The 16393-nt window shown below is 37.6% G+C and overlaps 2 protein-coding genes across 8 annotated transcripts in view; one reads left to right on the top strand and one right to left on the bottom strand.

The window, feature by feature from the left end:
• Positions 1-9934, top strand: part of ZNF292 (zinc finger protein 292) — a 34139-nt gene extending 24205 nt beyond the window's left edge. For all 6 annotated transcript variants that reach the window (XM_026062630.1, XM_026062631.1, XM_026062632.1 and 3 more), the window contains one exon: positions 714-9934. In XM_026062630.1, the coding sequence (XP_025918415.1) occupies positions 714-7904 (7191 nt within the window). In that variant the 3' untranslated portion in view covers positions 7905-9934. The remainder of the gene's footprint in view (positions 1-713) is intronic.
• On the bottom strand, positions 9013-15871 carry GJB7 (gap junction protein beta 7). Of its 2 annotated transcripts, XM_026062638.1 has the most exons (2): positions 14921-15871; positions 9013-9149 (listed from the first exon to the last, which is right to left on the bottom strand). In XM_026062638.1, exons 1-2 carry the CDS (start codon positions 15612-15614, stop codon positions 9013-9015), a joined length of 831 nt encoding a protein of 276 aa, XP_025918423.1. In that variant the 5' UTR covers positions 15615-15871. The 2 variants fall into 2 exon arrangements, with proteins under 2 accessions (XP_025918423.1, XP_025918422.1); XM_026062637.1 differs by lacking the exon at positions 9013-9149 and having other exon boundaries at positions 14684-15871.
• Between the last annotated feature and the right edge of the window lie 522 nt (positions 15872-16393).

The raw sequence follows: 16393 nt of genomic DNA, 5'->3' as shown, positions 1-16393 counted from the left end.
AAGCCTCTCTGCTCTTCCTTGGCAGCATAAAGGGACTGTAAAGTGAACGTAAACGTAACTTACTTTGTCAGGGATATAAATGAGAAAAGGCTATCTACATGACCTTTGAAATCCTTAAGTGATGGAACATTTAACTATACAATATTTTCAGTTGGAATAAAGCCTTGTGTTCAAAGTCATTAGACTTTGAAGTGGCATAATCTTTAAAAATAAAAATAAACCTTTACACTTCAAGTAAGTGATGCTCGGATTATGGGGCTTTTTGAAAATCATATGCTTCTCTTACTTTACCTGTAAGACTGTCTATCATTTCAATTCTACCTAGTGTTAACTTAATGCCCAGTAGAAACTCATCTCAAATAATTTTGACGTACTTGGCCGGCTTTATTTGGTGCAGAAGGCTCAATGTTGCTCTAATATAAACTCTGAACAACTCTAGCATGCAATCCTAAAGTCATCAAACCAAACAGAACATGGAGTTAATTCATATTTAAGTTGTATGTAAACTTTTAAATTCTTTTAGTAGCATGAAGACAAATTATGCAACTTAAGGAACAGCATTTAAAGACCAGTCACTATGCTTCTTAAAATGCATGTTATAAAACTCCAGGTGTATTTTTCTGACACTTAGGATTGAATAATGATACCTTGTATTTACAAATACAAAAAGGGTTATGATAGGCTGAGTTACTGAATTTAGTCCTGCTTTACAGATCGATAGTGCTGGACTTGCAACCTGCATTGAACTGTGTGTGAAAGCATTGCGCTTGGAATCCAGTGAAAATACAGATGTCAAGATATCTATTTGCAAGACTATCTCCTGCTTGCTTCCAGATGATTTGGAGGTTAAACGTGCTTGTCAGCTGAGTGAATTTCTTCTTGAACCTACTGTGGATGCATATTATGCTGTTGAAATGCTATATAATCAGCCTGACCAGAAGTATGATGAAGAGAATCTTCCAATACCAAATTCATTGCGCTGTGAGCTCTTACTTGTACTGAAAACTCAGTGGCCTTTTGATCCAGAATTCTGGGACTGGAAAACTCTAAAGCGTCAGTGTCTCGCATTGATGGGGGAGGAGGCGTCCATCGTGTCTTCAATAGATGAACTAAATGACAGCGAAGTTTATGAGAAGGTTGAGGATTGCCAAGAAGACAATAAAGAMACTTCCATGAATGGGCTTGCTGGCAGTTTTGATGAAGCTACAAGTCTTCTTAAAGGTATCAGAGATGAAAAGCAGAAAAAGAGAGAAATTAAAAAACTCAGAGAGAGGGGGTTCATATCAGCTAGATTTAGGAACTGGCAAGCTTATATGCAGTATTGCGTGTTATGCGACAAAGAATTCCTAGGTCATAGAATAGTTAGACATGCACAGAAACATTATAAAGATGGAATTTACAGTTGCCCTATTTGTGCCCAAAATTTTAATTCTAAAGAAAGCTTTGTTCCCCATGTAACTTTGCATGTTAAAAAATCCAGCAAAGAGAGATTGGCTGCTATGAAACCACTGAGAAGACTGGGAAGACCTCCTAAAATAGTAACTGCCAATGAGGATCAGAAAACTGATTCCATATCAAAACAGGAACAGCGGCCCATTAAGAAGAACAGTCTGTATTCAACAGACTTCATTGTATTTAATGATAACGATGGCTCAGATGATGAAAATGATGATAAAGATAAACCTTATGTACCAGAGATAGTGCCAGTTCAAAAGACACTACCTATTAATGAATTCACCTGCCCTGTAACATTTTGTAAAAAAGGCTTTAAATATTTTAAAAATCTAATAGCACATGCAAAGGGGCATAAAGACAATGAAGAAGCTAAACGTTTTCTTGAAATGCAAAGCAAAAAAGTGATTTGCCAGTACTGTAGACGACATTTCGTAAGTGTTACTCACCTGAACGATCACCTACAAATGCACTGTGGCAGCAAGCCTTATATCTGCATACAAATGAAATGTAAGGCTGGTTTTAACAGTTATGCTGAGCTGCTGACTCATAGGAAAGAGCATCAAGTCTTTAGAGCAAAGTGTATGTTTCCTAAATGTGGCAGAGTGTTTTCTGAAGCATATTTACTCTATGATCATGAAGCACAACACTATAATACTTACACCTGCAAATTCACTGGCTGTGGAAAAGTGTACCGTTCTCAGAACGAACTGGAAAAGCATGTTGAAGATCACAACAAGCAGCCTGAAAAAGTGCAACAGCCTGAAGGCCAGACTAATCAAACTGATCTTAGTCAACCTTCTAAAGTTAATGAAAATACTGATGGCATTTCTGTTAAAGAAGAATTGACATCTCCTCCAGCTGACAATCAAAGTAGTTTTACCGAAGGAGAAAACCATGTCTGGGATCAAGTCAAAGCAGCACCAGTAGGGACTGAAAGCGCAAATGTATCAGCAAGCTTACTGAGGCAAAGCGATTCCTTGCCAAATGTTGGTTCAGAGCAGTCTACTACAGGTTCAGTGAAGACAGAAGCAGCAATTCCAGCAAGCAGTGTTAAGCTGCCTGCTGTTAACCAGAAGGTCCGAGATGATAACTTTGTAAAACGAGGTAAATTGGCAACTACTACTGATAAAGTAGATACCAGTAAATCTGGAACCCAGCAGTTGTGCTCATCAGTCGATTCTTGTCTTCCAGTTTTCCAAGAGAGAAAGGAAGAAGGCTGTCTCAGTCAGTCCCAGAATATTCAAAATATTTCTGTGAGTTCAGAAGCACTAAAACCAGAAGCTCTTGAATCAAAAAGCTTAGAAAGACAAGTGAGTGTTGTAAATCCATTCAGCACGCAGAATCAAACAGGATATCGAAACAGCGTACCCATTTCCAAACTTGAAATTGAAGACAGTATTAAGGCTGCAGCTAATCTGTATAACCTGCCTTTAAAGACTTTAGAGAGTATTACATTTATTCCATCACAGCCTAGCATAAATAGTTCTTTAGTTCCAGCTGTGTCAGCAGCAGCCCCAATTCAGAAATTTAATTGTCAAGTTGAAGGGTGTACTCGAACATACAACTCATCACAGAGCATTGGCAAACATATGAAGGCAGCACACCCTGATCAATATGCTGCATTTAAAATGCAACGTAAAAATAAGAAACCTCGAAAATCCAGCAGTTTGCAAAATATGCCAAATGATGGAAAGATTGTGTATTTTATGCCATCACAAGTGGGCAATCCGAGTAGTGCTGCTTTTACTGCACAAAACAAAACTAGTTTGAATCCCACCTGTTCCAGTCAAGTGCAACATATCTCGAGTACGCTTTTCCCAGCCCACCTGGAAAAATTGACTAATCCTGTGTTGCCTACAGTGGAAAGTGTCATAAATCCAAGTTTGTCTACTCGTATTAAAAGTGAGCCTGAGAGTGTTTTATGTTCCCAAATGGAAAATTTGTCTGGTGCAACTTTACCTACCCAGTTGGAAGATCTGGCAAAAACAGTTATGCCTTTGAATATTGATGGCAGTTCAGATCCTTTTCTTCCTTTGCCTGTGGAAAACGGTCCAATGTCTCTCTTTCCTTCAACAGGAGAGAATGCTCCAAATTCAGTCTTCTCACAACTGGAAAATAATACAAATAACTTTTCATCACACCTAGAAGGAAACACTAGTTCTGTTTTCCCAAAAGAGGAAACTGTTGATCAAATATTTCCCTCACGAGTGAGTAGTGAAAATAGCTTCAACGAAACTAGTTTGCAACATCCAACTTCAGAAAAGGTGAAAAAAGATCATGGCCGGGGTCCAAATGGGAAAGAAAGGAAGCCAAAGCACAACAAGCGGGCAAAATGGCCAGCAATAATTCGGGATGGCAAATTTATCTGTAGCAGGTGTTTCAGAGTTTTTACTAATCCTAGATCACTTGGTGGTCACTTATCGAAGAGGTCATATTGTAAGCCTCTTGAAGGATCAGAAATTTCTTCAGAAGCTCTGCAAGCTAATGGACAGTCTTTSCTTGCCAGTATGATTCTTTCTTCAAATTCATTAAATTTGCAGCAACCGCAGGAGTCTACCTTCAATCCAGAATCGTGTTTTAAAGATCCATCATTCCTGCAGTTGCTTGCAACTGAAAATCGTTCCACAGCCTTACTGCAGACTATGTTTCCTCGGGCCAATGTGACTAACTTTAATACCAGTGGGAATGAGGAAGGAAATCAAATTATAAAACAAGCCTTGGAAACTGCAGGCATCCCAAGTACCTTTGATAACACAGAAGTACTTCCACATGTAGTTACAACAAGTTGCACCACTGGTACGACTCAAATAAATGCAGCTGTTCTCCCCAGTTCAACTGTGTCACCTCTGTTGCAGACAGTTTGTAGCCCAAATACCCTGCTAACAGACCAAAACAGGACCCTAAATGCCAAAATTCCTTCAATAAATGAATGCAAGACTTTGCCTGTTTTTGCAACAGATGATTTAATGCTAAAGACTATTGAAAATAGCTTATGTTCTAGCTCATTTTCTAATACTGTTGCAGCAGCACAAAATTTTGCAGGGAATAGTTCACGAGTTTCAGTTATAAGTAGTCCCAAGAATACAGGATCAAGTAACTTGAATAAGAAGGGAACCAGTGCTTCAAAGAGGAAGAGAAAAGCAACCACGCCCTTGCTTGCACCTAACACATCACAGAAAGTAATAGTAAATAATGTAACAACGATAGGACTTCTACCCAAAAGCACTGAAGCAAATGTGCAAATACAGGGAGATAATTTTCAGTCAAACTTGCTGGCAAATTGTGATTCTCAAGCGGCAGTGGAAAATCTCACACAGAAACTAAATAATGTTGACAATCAATTATTCATGGCCAGTATCAAAGAGAATTTCAAAACGGATCTTGAGACTCATACAACGTTAACCCCTTTAACAGTAAAAACTGAAAATGGAGATTCCCAAATGATGGCTGTAAATTCTTGCGTACAAGCAAATCCTGACGAACAGATTTCAGAAGACAATGTTATTCAGAACTTTGAAAAAACTCTTGAAATAATTAAAACTGCCATGAACTCACAAATACTTGAAGTAAAAACTGAAATTCAGGATACCGTCGCAGCTTCAGCACAGAACTCACAAGTAAATAATGGACAGACCTCTTCAGCAAGTTCTTCGCTTAATGTAAAATTACCCACTCACGCGCAGTTTGCAGTGCATGCAGGGAGTGTCACCACTGCAAAGAGTAACTCTACTCAGTCTGAAACATCTCAAAAGGACGATACTCAAATATTGGAAATTTTGGAGGGCTTGCAGAAATTGAAACTAGAAAATGATTCATCCATTCAGATCTTTGAGAATGTTTCCCAGTGCCCTCCAGCAGATACACTAGCACCAGCACTTCCTGTTGTATCAACCGAAAATAAACCCCTCATCCAGACACCTTCAGAGACAAGTAACATTCAGTTTAGTGACAAAGTTCATAAGCCTTTTGTATGTCAGGATCAAGGCTGCAATTACAGTGCTATGACAAAAGATGCATTATTTAAACACTATGGCAAGGTTCATCAGTACACTGCAGAAATGATACTAGAAATTAAGAAACATCAACTGAAGTATGCCCCATTTAAATGTGTTGTAACTACCTGTCCAAAAACATTCACAAGAAACTCTAATCTCCGAGCACACTGTCAGCTTGTGCATCACTTTACAACAGAGGAGATGGTAAAATTAAAAATTAAAAGACCTTATGGCAGAAGATCTCAAAATGAAACTGTAAACACAGCCCCACGACCTGTTGAAATAAAGAATTTGCAGACACTAATAATGGAAGATAAAATTGCAGCTCCATTGGTCAAAGAAGCTCAGATAAAGGAAGCTGTAGAGCCTGTAAAAGTCTTAGAAAAACTACTACCAGAAAAAAATATTCCTGAAAGACTGGAAAAGCCTCCCCAAGTGGTTTCCCTTCCGCCAGACCAACATAATGCAGCATTGCTTGGTAATATACAGACGCAACCAAAAGTACGCAAAGTTAGGAGGTACAGAAAGGAAAAAGAGGAAAGAAAACGTAGGAAGCCTGTAACAAAATCTCTAGAGTTTTCTACTAGATACAGCCCTTACAGACCATATCGATGTGTCCATCAGGGCTGCTTTGCAGCTTTTACAATACAACAGAATTTGATTCTTCATTATCAAGCTGTGCACAAATCAGACCTTCCTGCATTCTCTGCCGAGGTGGAGGAAGAGAATGAGGCAAGTAAGGAAGAACACAATGAGGCTGAAACTAAACCCACTGTTAGAGAGTTCAGGTGTGAGGTGAGTGACTGCTCGCGAATATTTCAGGAGGTTACTAGCTTGATACAGCATTATATGAAGCTTCATGACATGACCCCTGAGGAAATTGGAAACATGAAATCAGCCCTAGATGGAGGAAGGTTTTCTTGTGATCAGTCTCACTGTAAGTCTTCGTTTACGGCATATTTTAACTACATTATACATCTTGAGACAGATCATAATATTAAGATCAGGCCAAACAAAGTAGAAGAAGATGGCATATTCAAGTGCGACTGTGAAGGCTGTGACCGTATTTATGCTACTAGATCTAACCTCCTAAGGCATATTTTTAATAAACATAATGACAAGCATAAAGATCATCTAATAAGACCCAGGAGACTGACACCAGGTCAGGAAAACATTTCAAGTAAGGCAAATCAGGAGAAACCATTGAAGTCTAAACAGAGAGGATTGAAACACCGATCAGGAAAAGAAGGTAACAGGCTGTCAGTGAAAACAAAACGAAAGAAAAGTGTTAACTTGGAAAGCAAAAATTCAAAAGCAATGCAAATTCAAGAAAGTAAGGCTTATTCACTGAAATGTGGGAAGCACGTGTATTCAATAAAGGCTAGAAATGATGCTTTATCTGAATGTACAAGCAGATTTGTAACACAGTATCCATGTATGATAAAGGGATGTTCATCAGTAGTTACAAGTGAAAGTAACATTATAAGACATTATAAATGTCACAAGTTGTCCAAGGCATTTACTTCACAACACAGAAATCTCCTTATTGTATCTAAAAAGCACTCTGTGTCACAAGTAAAGGAAGCATCCTGTGAGCAAGAGGAGACTAATAAAAAAAGTGATGTGAAAGAGCCTGAACCAACCTTGTTAGCGAGCAGTAATGATTCAAGTACATCTACGTTACTACAAAATGAAACTGAAAAAGGTGAGAAGGATGAAGTGGATGAACTTACAGAACTATTCATTACTAAACTGATTAATGAGGATTGCTCAAGTGCTGAAAATCAAGCAAAAATCTCTTCCAGTGTAAATAATGACTTGCAGGAAAACAGCTCCTGCCACTCAGAAAAGCAAAAATCAAACAACTTAAAAAGAGCAAACAAAGAAAAAAATGTGTCTCAGAATAAAAGGAGGAGAACTGAGAAAACCGAGGAGATGCATCCCATTGAATTGAGTAGCATGCCTAGGGAGGAAGAGACTGCTGTTGCTATTCAAACGGCTGAAGAGCAACCTGCAGCATTTGACTGGAGTTCATTTAAGCCCATGGGTTTTGAAGTCTCATTCCTCAAGTTTCTCGAAGAGTCTGCTGTGAAGCAAAAGAAAAACACAGAAAGAGACTACCATAGCAGTGGAACCAAAAAAGGATCTCATTCGAACTCGCGAAAAACCAACGAGAAAACCTCCTTAGCAAGTAATAATGTCACTTGGTCATGTTCTGAAACTGAAACCCTGGTACAGTTTGCCAATCCATCACAACTTCAGTGTAGTGATAATGTAAAAATAGTTTTAGACAAGACTCTTAAAGACTGCACTGAGCTTGTGTTGAAGCAACTTCAGGAAATGAAACCTACCRTCAGTTTGAAAAAACTTGAAGGACATTGGGGGGATAATCCAGAGGCTACAGCTACAAAAGAAATTGTTATGGATAACGAGGAAGGGGAATCAAAATACTGAAAACCTAATGTGTTTAACCATGACCTGTAATACATCTTTATTTTGAATAGGAAGCCATCAAGCATGCTAGTAACTGTGGAGCTCTTTTATTTTGAAGTGATTTAATCTAGCAAAAAACATGACATCAGTCATGTAAATTTCTTATTTGTTTTTATCCCTATGGGACTTGAAGAACAGAATAATTGCTTCAGTTTTGTAAATACTTGATCAAAACCTCAACTTTCTATCAAATTGTCCTTTCCATGAACTAAATCTTTGTGAATTGTCTGTGATTGGTATCTCTCACCAGGTCACTGCTCATGTATAACAGTACTCTTTATTTGTAGATACATCTTTTTGTATATATTTATTATTGTAAATCATTTGCTGCCACCAGCAGTCTGTAAGTCTAAACTATTAAATGACACATTTATATTCGGAATTTTAATTTGTAACTAAGTGACCGAGTTTTTAAAACTGTCCTTTAATCATTTTAAATTAAGAACTTTTGAACTAAAACTAGATAAGTCTGCCATATCCAGTTTATTTTGCATAAAGCATTTATTTACAGGAGAGGAGCTGGATGAGATCACATTTCATAGATTAAACATGTACTGACACACTCTCATTTTTGTAAATTTTAACATCCAGTATCTTTGGATGATATTCATATGTAGTTAACTCATAAATATAATAGTTTTCTTATAGCTACATTTTTCATTGCTTTTAATTGGATACAAAGCATTTATGATTCCATAATAAAAATGGAAATGTGAATAAAAATAGTTTGCTACATTGAAGATTTAAAACAATATTTGGTATTAAAGATCCGTTGTGAATGTGATAGAAAATTAGTAGTGTGGAGCAGTGTATATATTTGAGGTGGTGATTTGTGAAGTAGCCCAGTATTGCCTTAAATAAAATCACATTTCATTTCTTGTTTTATACATGTGATCTTATAAAGGTTATTTTTGTTTCTGTAACTTAGATTGGTGTATAGCTTAATTTTTGTTAAAAAAAACAAAAAACAAAAAACTCAGAAACYGTTTTTGTAAATAGTGAGTTTATAAAACAGATGGTTTATTTTGATAATACCAATTTGGTATCTATCTATAAAATACATGAGTCCTTATGCCATACCGTTTAAAACTGAATAAACAGGGCACTTTCTGAAAGGGAAGTGAGATTGTGATCTTAAAGATAAACTAATCGGTTGTATTCTGTTGATGGTATAGGTTCTCTCTGCACTCTTTTTCCTCTTGCTGACTGTATTTGGCAACACTTTTGCCGCCTCTGTATTTTCCACACTGGAATGAGCCTCAGAAGCAGTGCCACTTGTAGTAACTGGGATTTGAGTGATTTCTCTGTATGCTGCTAACTGAAATGACAGGTATCCAGTTTGTTTAGTAACCAAAAGAATAAATACATTAGTAGGAGCTGTCAGTATCCAAGAATCTACAATGTTGTTTTTAAATTTAATATATGATTATGCTCAACTCAAACAGGACAAGCCAGCTGGATTGTGTGGTATCAAAAACTTTACTTGGATTCTTCTCATTACTGGATGTGACCTACCTTCAGTAGCATAAAATAGTCTTTATCTTGGGAGAGATTGGCTTGATTTTTTCTATTAACTTGTCTTGCCATGTAAACCTTTGCATTAAAAGCTACATTTGATTGCTTTTAAACTATCCACCTGTAATCTTTGACAGTTTACTTGAATATTAATTCAGAGAGCGCATTCATACAACAAAATGAAGTGACCTTTTTTGAGAGTGAAGATTATGTATGAAAAGGCTGAAGGAAAACAGCATTTCAACTTTGAGAACAGTCTTTTTTGCTACATGGTCTTAAATTGCATACTTCCTCACAAAATGACATGCGTCTATTTGAACTGAGTTCTTAAGCTGCTGTAACTTTTCTTCTGAGTGACTAAACTGTTAATTCTGTGAAGCAAAGGTGTGATCTGAAAATGATAAATGCAAAACAAATGCCAACATTTTAAAACTAGGAGGAATCATTATAATTATATGATGCTATGTTCTACGTAACAGAGACCACCTGGTTTTCCTTGCATGAATTCCTTTTAGATGTCAACAGCCATGATTGTAGGGAGGGTTGAGGGCGGACAACCTCATCTGGAAAGGATCCAGAAACCCCACCTGAAATCTGTTGTTTTCGGATGCACCTAACTATTACAGTCATTGTCAACAGACCTCACAATTTTTTTTTTTTAAGATCTGTTAATACCTTTTTTGTTATGTAAATTAAATAGTCTCAACATTAACATTCCCAATTATATATATTGCAACATTTGCACTTTTTAGACTAAATGAGAATAGCATACAAATATTAGGTACACAGTGCTATACTAGGATGCTATTAAAAAAAAGGGGGGGGAATCTCTTGTCATAAACATTCAGGAAATAATTTCTGTTTGGGATCTGAATTTCTGAGAAAGAAATTTTTAACATTCCATCATTATTCTTATCCCAATTAATCCAATTTTAATTTGTGAATATCAGTGGGGGTGCTGTACCAGTATAGTCACTGTCCTTCATTGCACATTCCCTGTTAGATGGATACTGACAGCCTGTTCAACAGATAATCCACTAGGGGTTTTTGTTTTTCTTCTTAAAAAAAAAAAAACTATTTTAAACTCAAAATTGACAGAAGGGATGTTAAGTGGGTTTGACTTAAGATGTCATGTGCTGCAGAGGGTATTTTAGTTTGGTGAAGCAACCGACAAAAAGTTCCTGATGTAATAGACTACTTCGGTATTTTCATTTAGATATCTTTACCTTGAGTGATGTATATGCTGCGTGACATAATTCTGGAGGTGTGCCTGAGCTGGCAGCTGATTGGGAGCCTGCGGGCAGCTCGGTTTTGCCCTTACTTAGTTGCCCCTACGAGGGTGGCACATCGCAGTGCTTGGTGGCCCTGCACGGCCACACAGCCTCTGGGGCTGCCCGCACCTGGGGCAGCCAGCCCAAGCCCTGTGCACACAGCTGCCCTCTCGCCTTCTCCCTCCCTCTCTCTTTCTCCCTCTCCCCCTTTTTCCTTCTCCTCCCTCTTTCTGCCTCTCCACCTTTTTCCCTCCCTCTTCCCCCTTCTCCCTTTAAACTGYGGTACTTCTGAGCAAAGACACTTTCTTTAAAACCTCTAGTCACCAACAGGAATGTGCTGACAAAAATAAAAGTTGTTGATYTGGAAACGCAGCTTCCAAATGGAGGAGTCTAGATTTATAGTACAGACTGTTTTTTATAACTGATAGATCTCACTTTAAACTGTCAATTAGCACCGCTTGTGGTTAATGATGTTCATAAGGAGTTGTCTTATAGCTGAGCCCAATGTAGTATGAATAGGAGCGGTGGGTTTGTCTTCACTTATTTTGGGGTCATCATTCTTGGGTGTGGGGGGGACGTTGGTTGTACAGAATTCTGATGGGATTTGTTGTCTAGAGCCATTATAGTGTGAGGGAAAGATGCTTTAAAAGGTAGTACTAAAACCAGTCATCAGCTCAGGTAAGAAAAAATAGTTGGTTATATGCTTGCAATAAATTTCTGTGCCAAAGAATGTGTTTGGTTTGGGCTCCTGGGTGCACAAGCAGGGCTATGTTGCAGTGAGGCTCTGTGTAGGCCACAGGGAAGAAGGAGGCTCTTGCAAGTAAGAGTTGTGGAAGTAGCTGCTGCTCCAGCCAGCCTCCACCGTGCCCCGGTCTGACTCGGCTCGTGCCTCATGCCGTGGCCTGGCCCTGCTCACACAGTGACCCGGCTCGCCCCTTGCACCATGGCCCAGCCTGGCCTGGCCCGAATCAAAGAAGCGGCAGCTACCCTCAGTACTGAGTAGCTGATCCCGTTAAAGGGATGGGAAAAGGGGATGGGGGGCACTGGGGATGGAGATAGAGAGAAAACTGTCTAYGAGGAAATAGAGCAATCTTTTTTTCCATGACATTTTTTCAAATTTAAGCCGTCCTGAGGCAAGAAGAGGGGTTACTTGGGTTTTGAAGAAAACTAGGGTTTGGGTAAGGCTTGAGCTTTTTAATGTTTGCAGAGATATTTTAAAATAGGAACAAGGTAAATACTTCTATATGAATGTACATGGAGTGATTGTTATTTTTCCTTTACAGTAAGGACTTAAATCAGCTTTGTACCAATTGCTGTGTGTTTAAGGAGACAGTACTTTTATCCTTAAGAAAAAAAAAACAAACTAGAATTTGAATTTAAAACTTTTGGATTTTGTCTGTTTAGGTGACTCTGAAGTAGAGAAGAATACATTAAAAAATCCTTCAACCTTTAGTTTAGAGACCAAGTCTACAAATTCATTTGAACCAAAAATTTAAGAATGAACAACTTCAGAGATAGATGGGTGAATGAAGTTTAAACTGGAGAACAAAAGAACATGAAGGTAGGAGGAAGGAAATGATAAAAAAGCAGAAGCTGGCCAAGAGCAGGGGCTGAGACAGTGGAAAAGTTCATTTCTGTCCTTTCAGGTCAGGAAATCTCTGACAGAGCCAGCTTGTGTGATGCTTGTTTCCTTTTTATTAGTGACTCTGCTAAATGCTCCTCTAATTTTGCCGCAAATGAGGTAGAAGCCACTTGCATATGAGTCAGGAGTTACGCACTAGATTAGAGTTGGTTCATAATAATTTTTCAGAGTATTTCTCATGTAAGACTTTGTCAAAACTGGAACTTGCTCCACAACTTAGAACATTTTGGAGTTATATTTATCATTTTGTGACTGTTGAAGACATGAAGTAGTGAGGAACATATATTCTGAAAAAATAAAGGTCTTGTTTCACAGGAAATTTTTTGGCCTAATCAGGATGCTCTGAGCAGCTACAGAACTTTCAGTGGTGGTCTAAAAACCTCCAAGCCCTGGATTAACATATTTTTTCCATCAGAGAGCAGCTAGTGCACAGATTTAATCAGAAGCCTGTGTTGGTGATAAACTATGTTTGCTTTTCTTCTCTTTCTCTCAAATAAACCCTTCTTTAAAATAAGTTAATAAATACTTTTTCATTAATGTGCTGTCTTAAAAKCTGTCCTTGATAATTACAAAATAGCCATTTTTGAAGTAAATATTTTGGTAATGTTGCCACTGTCTTAAAAATGGTGTGTTAGGATATAAAAGCCACAAGATRAGTTTGGTTTTCTTTCTCAATTACTCAAATTGTGAAGTAACAGTTACGTTGATCTGATGGGCAATGGTTTCGCTTCATGCAGCGCTTGACGCGGCTTGTGCAGGAGCTGTGAAAGTTTCTAACTAAATGTCTTCCATRTGCCACATTTTGTGTATGTAGAGATTTAAGAGAAAAATGTTCAGAATTTTGTAAGCACATTTTCTTCATACACACATCGATTCAGTGTCATTAAAGATGTAAAACTTTAACTGGCCACAAGCTGGCAAGCTAGTATCTGAGAGAGACAGCCGCTGCTATTAAGTTCAGCGGCAACAAATATATTTTCACCTTTTCTAAAAGCAGGTATATTTTAGCAAAAAAGCCAACTTTTATGAGCTTGAAAATCTCAGTTAAAGTACATAGTTTTTTCATTAGCTCTCAGAATTAATTCTGTAATTGCTACCACAGTATTCCTTAAAGTAAGGCTTTATAACTGAAGCTGGTTTTTGGACTGAAAAGATAGTTAACAGGTTTTTGCTTCTGTTCCCTCCTCTTTATCCTGGCACAAATAATAAAATCAGCTCAGGATTCAGGCAGAACCACTCATTCCAGGCAGTGTTTTTCTCTAAAAGCATGTATTTTCATCAGACTGAGCACTGATGTCAGGAGGTCTTTCTTCACAACAATGGAAAGAGAATATTATCCTGAAATAGATCTTTTTAGGCACTAATTTCTGTTATCTCAGAACTTTATTAGGTTCAACAAAAGATACTTCTTTGCTAATTTCTATCGCTTTCCTTTTAGCCCAAGTTACATATATAACAAGGAGCAAAGATGCATAGAGTTCAAGAGATCACAGATCACAGGTTTCTACAGATTAAGAAGAAATACAATCTGAAATTTTAGGGGGGAAAGGTCATTCTTTTTTACTTTGTTTCTAGTGGAGGTTTAGTATCTTTAGATTTCCCAGGTTCTTCAATAGCAGGGAATTCTACAGAAGGACCTACTCTTGTTAGCAGTATTTTCAGCCTTACTAAAGGGATTAGCACTGCCTGTGCAAGGTTGGGCAAGCACTTTTCCTTGATATAATACTTTCTTATAGGATGGGTTGTGATGATAAATACCCTAAAAATTGTGAAGGGCTCAAATATCTACAGAAGGAGGTATATAGCCAAATAATTAGATCTGTCTTTATCACCATGGGCTTAGTTACAGTTAAAAACGTCTATTTTTTTTTTCTTCTTTTTTGAGATGTTTCATAGTATGCCAGTGGAGTGGGCTTGTGATCATCAAGCTCACTTTGAGATACTAGTAGTTGTTGTCCACTAACACTTTCTGGTCGCTATTTCAACTCTTATCAGATCCACCCAACTGAGAAAGGCTATAAATCCCCTTTCCATTCAAGGTTCCCTTCAGGGTAATCAGTCCCAGGTTCTTCCAGCTCTGAACATTAAAAACCTCCTTTTGCTTGTACCAAAGCAATTGTGCAGAATATTCAAAATGCAGCTGCCGGAGCAATTGTTTCAGCACAATTTATCATAATCATCTACATTTATTTTACAAATTCATGAAAATGTCAGGCTTCTGCACCTTGTTTCAACATGAACAGATCTAGATAATTCTATGTATGATGTATATAATACAAGTGAATTTATCTGTGCAAGTAAAGGAGAAAAAAGCTAATAGAGAAAGGATATTTGCTAGATAACAATCTAAATATTTTCACTGCCCTTTCAATGCAGTGAAGCATTGATCAGAACATAGAAATTGGTCAAACATAGCTTGCGTAGTAGAAGGGTATTCTCTAGCCTTCTCGCAAGTCAGTGGGCAGCATTTTTTTCAAGTTTATCTTGTATATTAAGAAGCACAGATGGGGAGTTGTGAACCTGTCTTGCAGTTGCTGTTCTGCTGTGACCAATAGTTCTTAATTTGTGGCAATCGCTTTCTGAGCTTTGTTGTTTCTTGATGTACCTCTTCAGATAACATTTTATGGAGTATCTGAAAATGAGATAACTCAATTCACTTAAATTTAATACAATGCACAGACCTGAAGTTGCCACCAGAAAATAGAGGAAAATCATCTTCTCTGTGGGTTTGGAAATATAACAGTCTACAGCAGTAGGACATGGTTTCATGTCACATTTCACAAGATGTGGTACTTTGAATCCATTGTACAATTTGTAGAACAGAACGAGAAAAACTATTTCAAATCCTGTTTTTAAAATGAGGCTAACGAGGTAAGTGCACAGCAATCCGCCATCTATCTTTCCTGGACTTTTGTAAAGTTTCTGGTTGTGTCGTTTCTCCCTAGTCTCTCGATAGGCAACATGAAAAACAACCAAGAGTGAAGGAGTGGAGACTATGATTAACTGCAAAGCCCAAAGCCTGATCTGGGAGACAGGGAAAAGATGGTCAAAGCAGACATTTTCACAGCCAGGCTGCTTGGTATTGCATTCAAATTCATTGTGTTCATATTTCCAGACRTTTTCTGCTGCTACAGCATAAACAAGTAGGCGGAATATGAATACAATTGCTATCCAAATTCTTCCAATTCCCGTTGAATATTTATTCACTCCACTCAGCAGATCTCGTAGGAATCCCCAGCTCATTTCTTCTCCTCAAGGAAGGATGGAAATGCTGTATCAAAGAAAAACAAGATCAGAGAGATACTTCCTCTTGGGTGAAGAGAAATGAGTACATCCAAGGTGAAATATAACCAGTAGCTGAAGCAATTTAAAATGATTAAGGACTTAAAAAAAAGTTCATCCTTAGTTCTGATAATTTGTACCTTCTCAGGCTATTATACAAAATTTATTTGTTGTTAAAATAGGTTTTGATAGGTTTTGTCAATGGCTGAAGCCTCATTATTCTGTTAAACTGTCCTCTGAAAAATAGAGGGTTGGTTCCTTAGCGACATATCTGTAGATAATGTTCAAACTTTCTCTAAACTATTACTGAAAAAAAAAATAAAAACTACTTTTACCAACATCAGGTAAAAAACATTACAAGCTTGCAGTTCCAGATTACCTTTGGATCTGAGGGTCTCCCAGATTTTAAGTTAGCACATTAGAGATTGTAACAACCCTTTTAAAGCACAATGTTTAGGATTTAACTCCATTGTTATGAATAGTAAGGTGGCATTGATTAATATGACAGAAATGAACATTGATAGTTCGCCCGTGTCTACGTATCTTCAGAGGTGCCATACTTCAATTAAGAGCCACAGCAATTGCTTGGCATTAAAAAATAATGTGTTACCAGAAGTCATTGTTATAAATAGTGGAGACTGTATGACAGTATTACCTGTACACACTCTGATAATGGGTGATGGATATATAACAAAAAAAATGGACTAAATCTCATTCCAGCTGATAGAAGCTTTTGTTTC

Source organism: Apteryx rowi, unplaced genomic scaffold (genome assembly GCF_003343035.1).
Source record: "Apteryx rowi isolate R43461 unplaced genomic scaffold, aptRow1 scaffold_191, whole genome shotgun sequence".
In the NCBI taxonomy this organism is placed as follows: Eukaryota; Metazoa; Chordata; class Aves; order Apterygiformes; family Apterygidae; genus Apteryx; species Apteryx rowi.
Note: the sequence above shows the minus strand (reverse complement) of the source record. Positions and strands in the feature narration are given on the sequence as shown.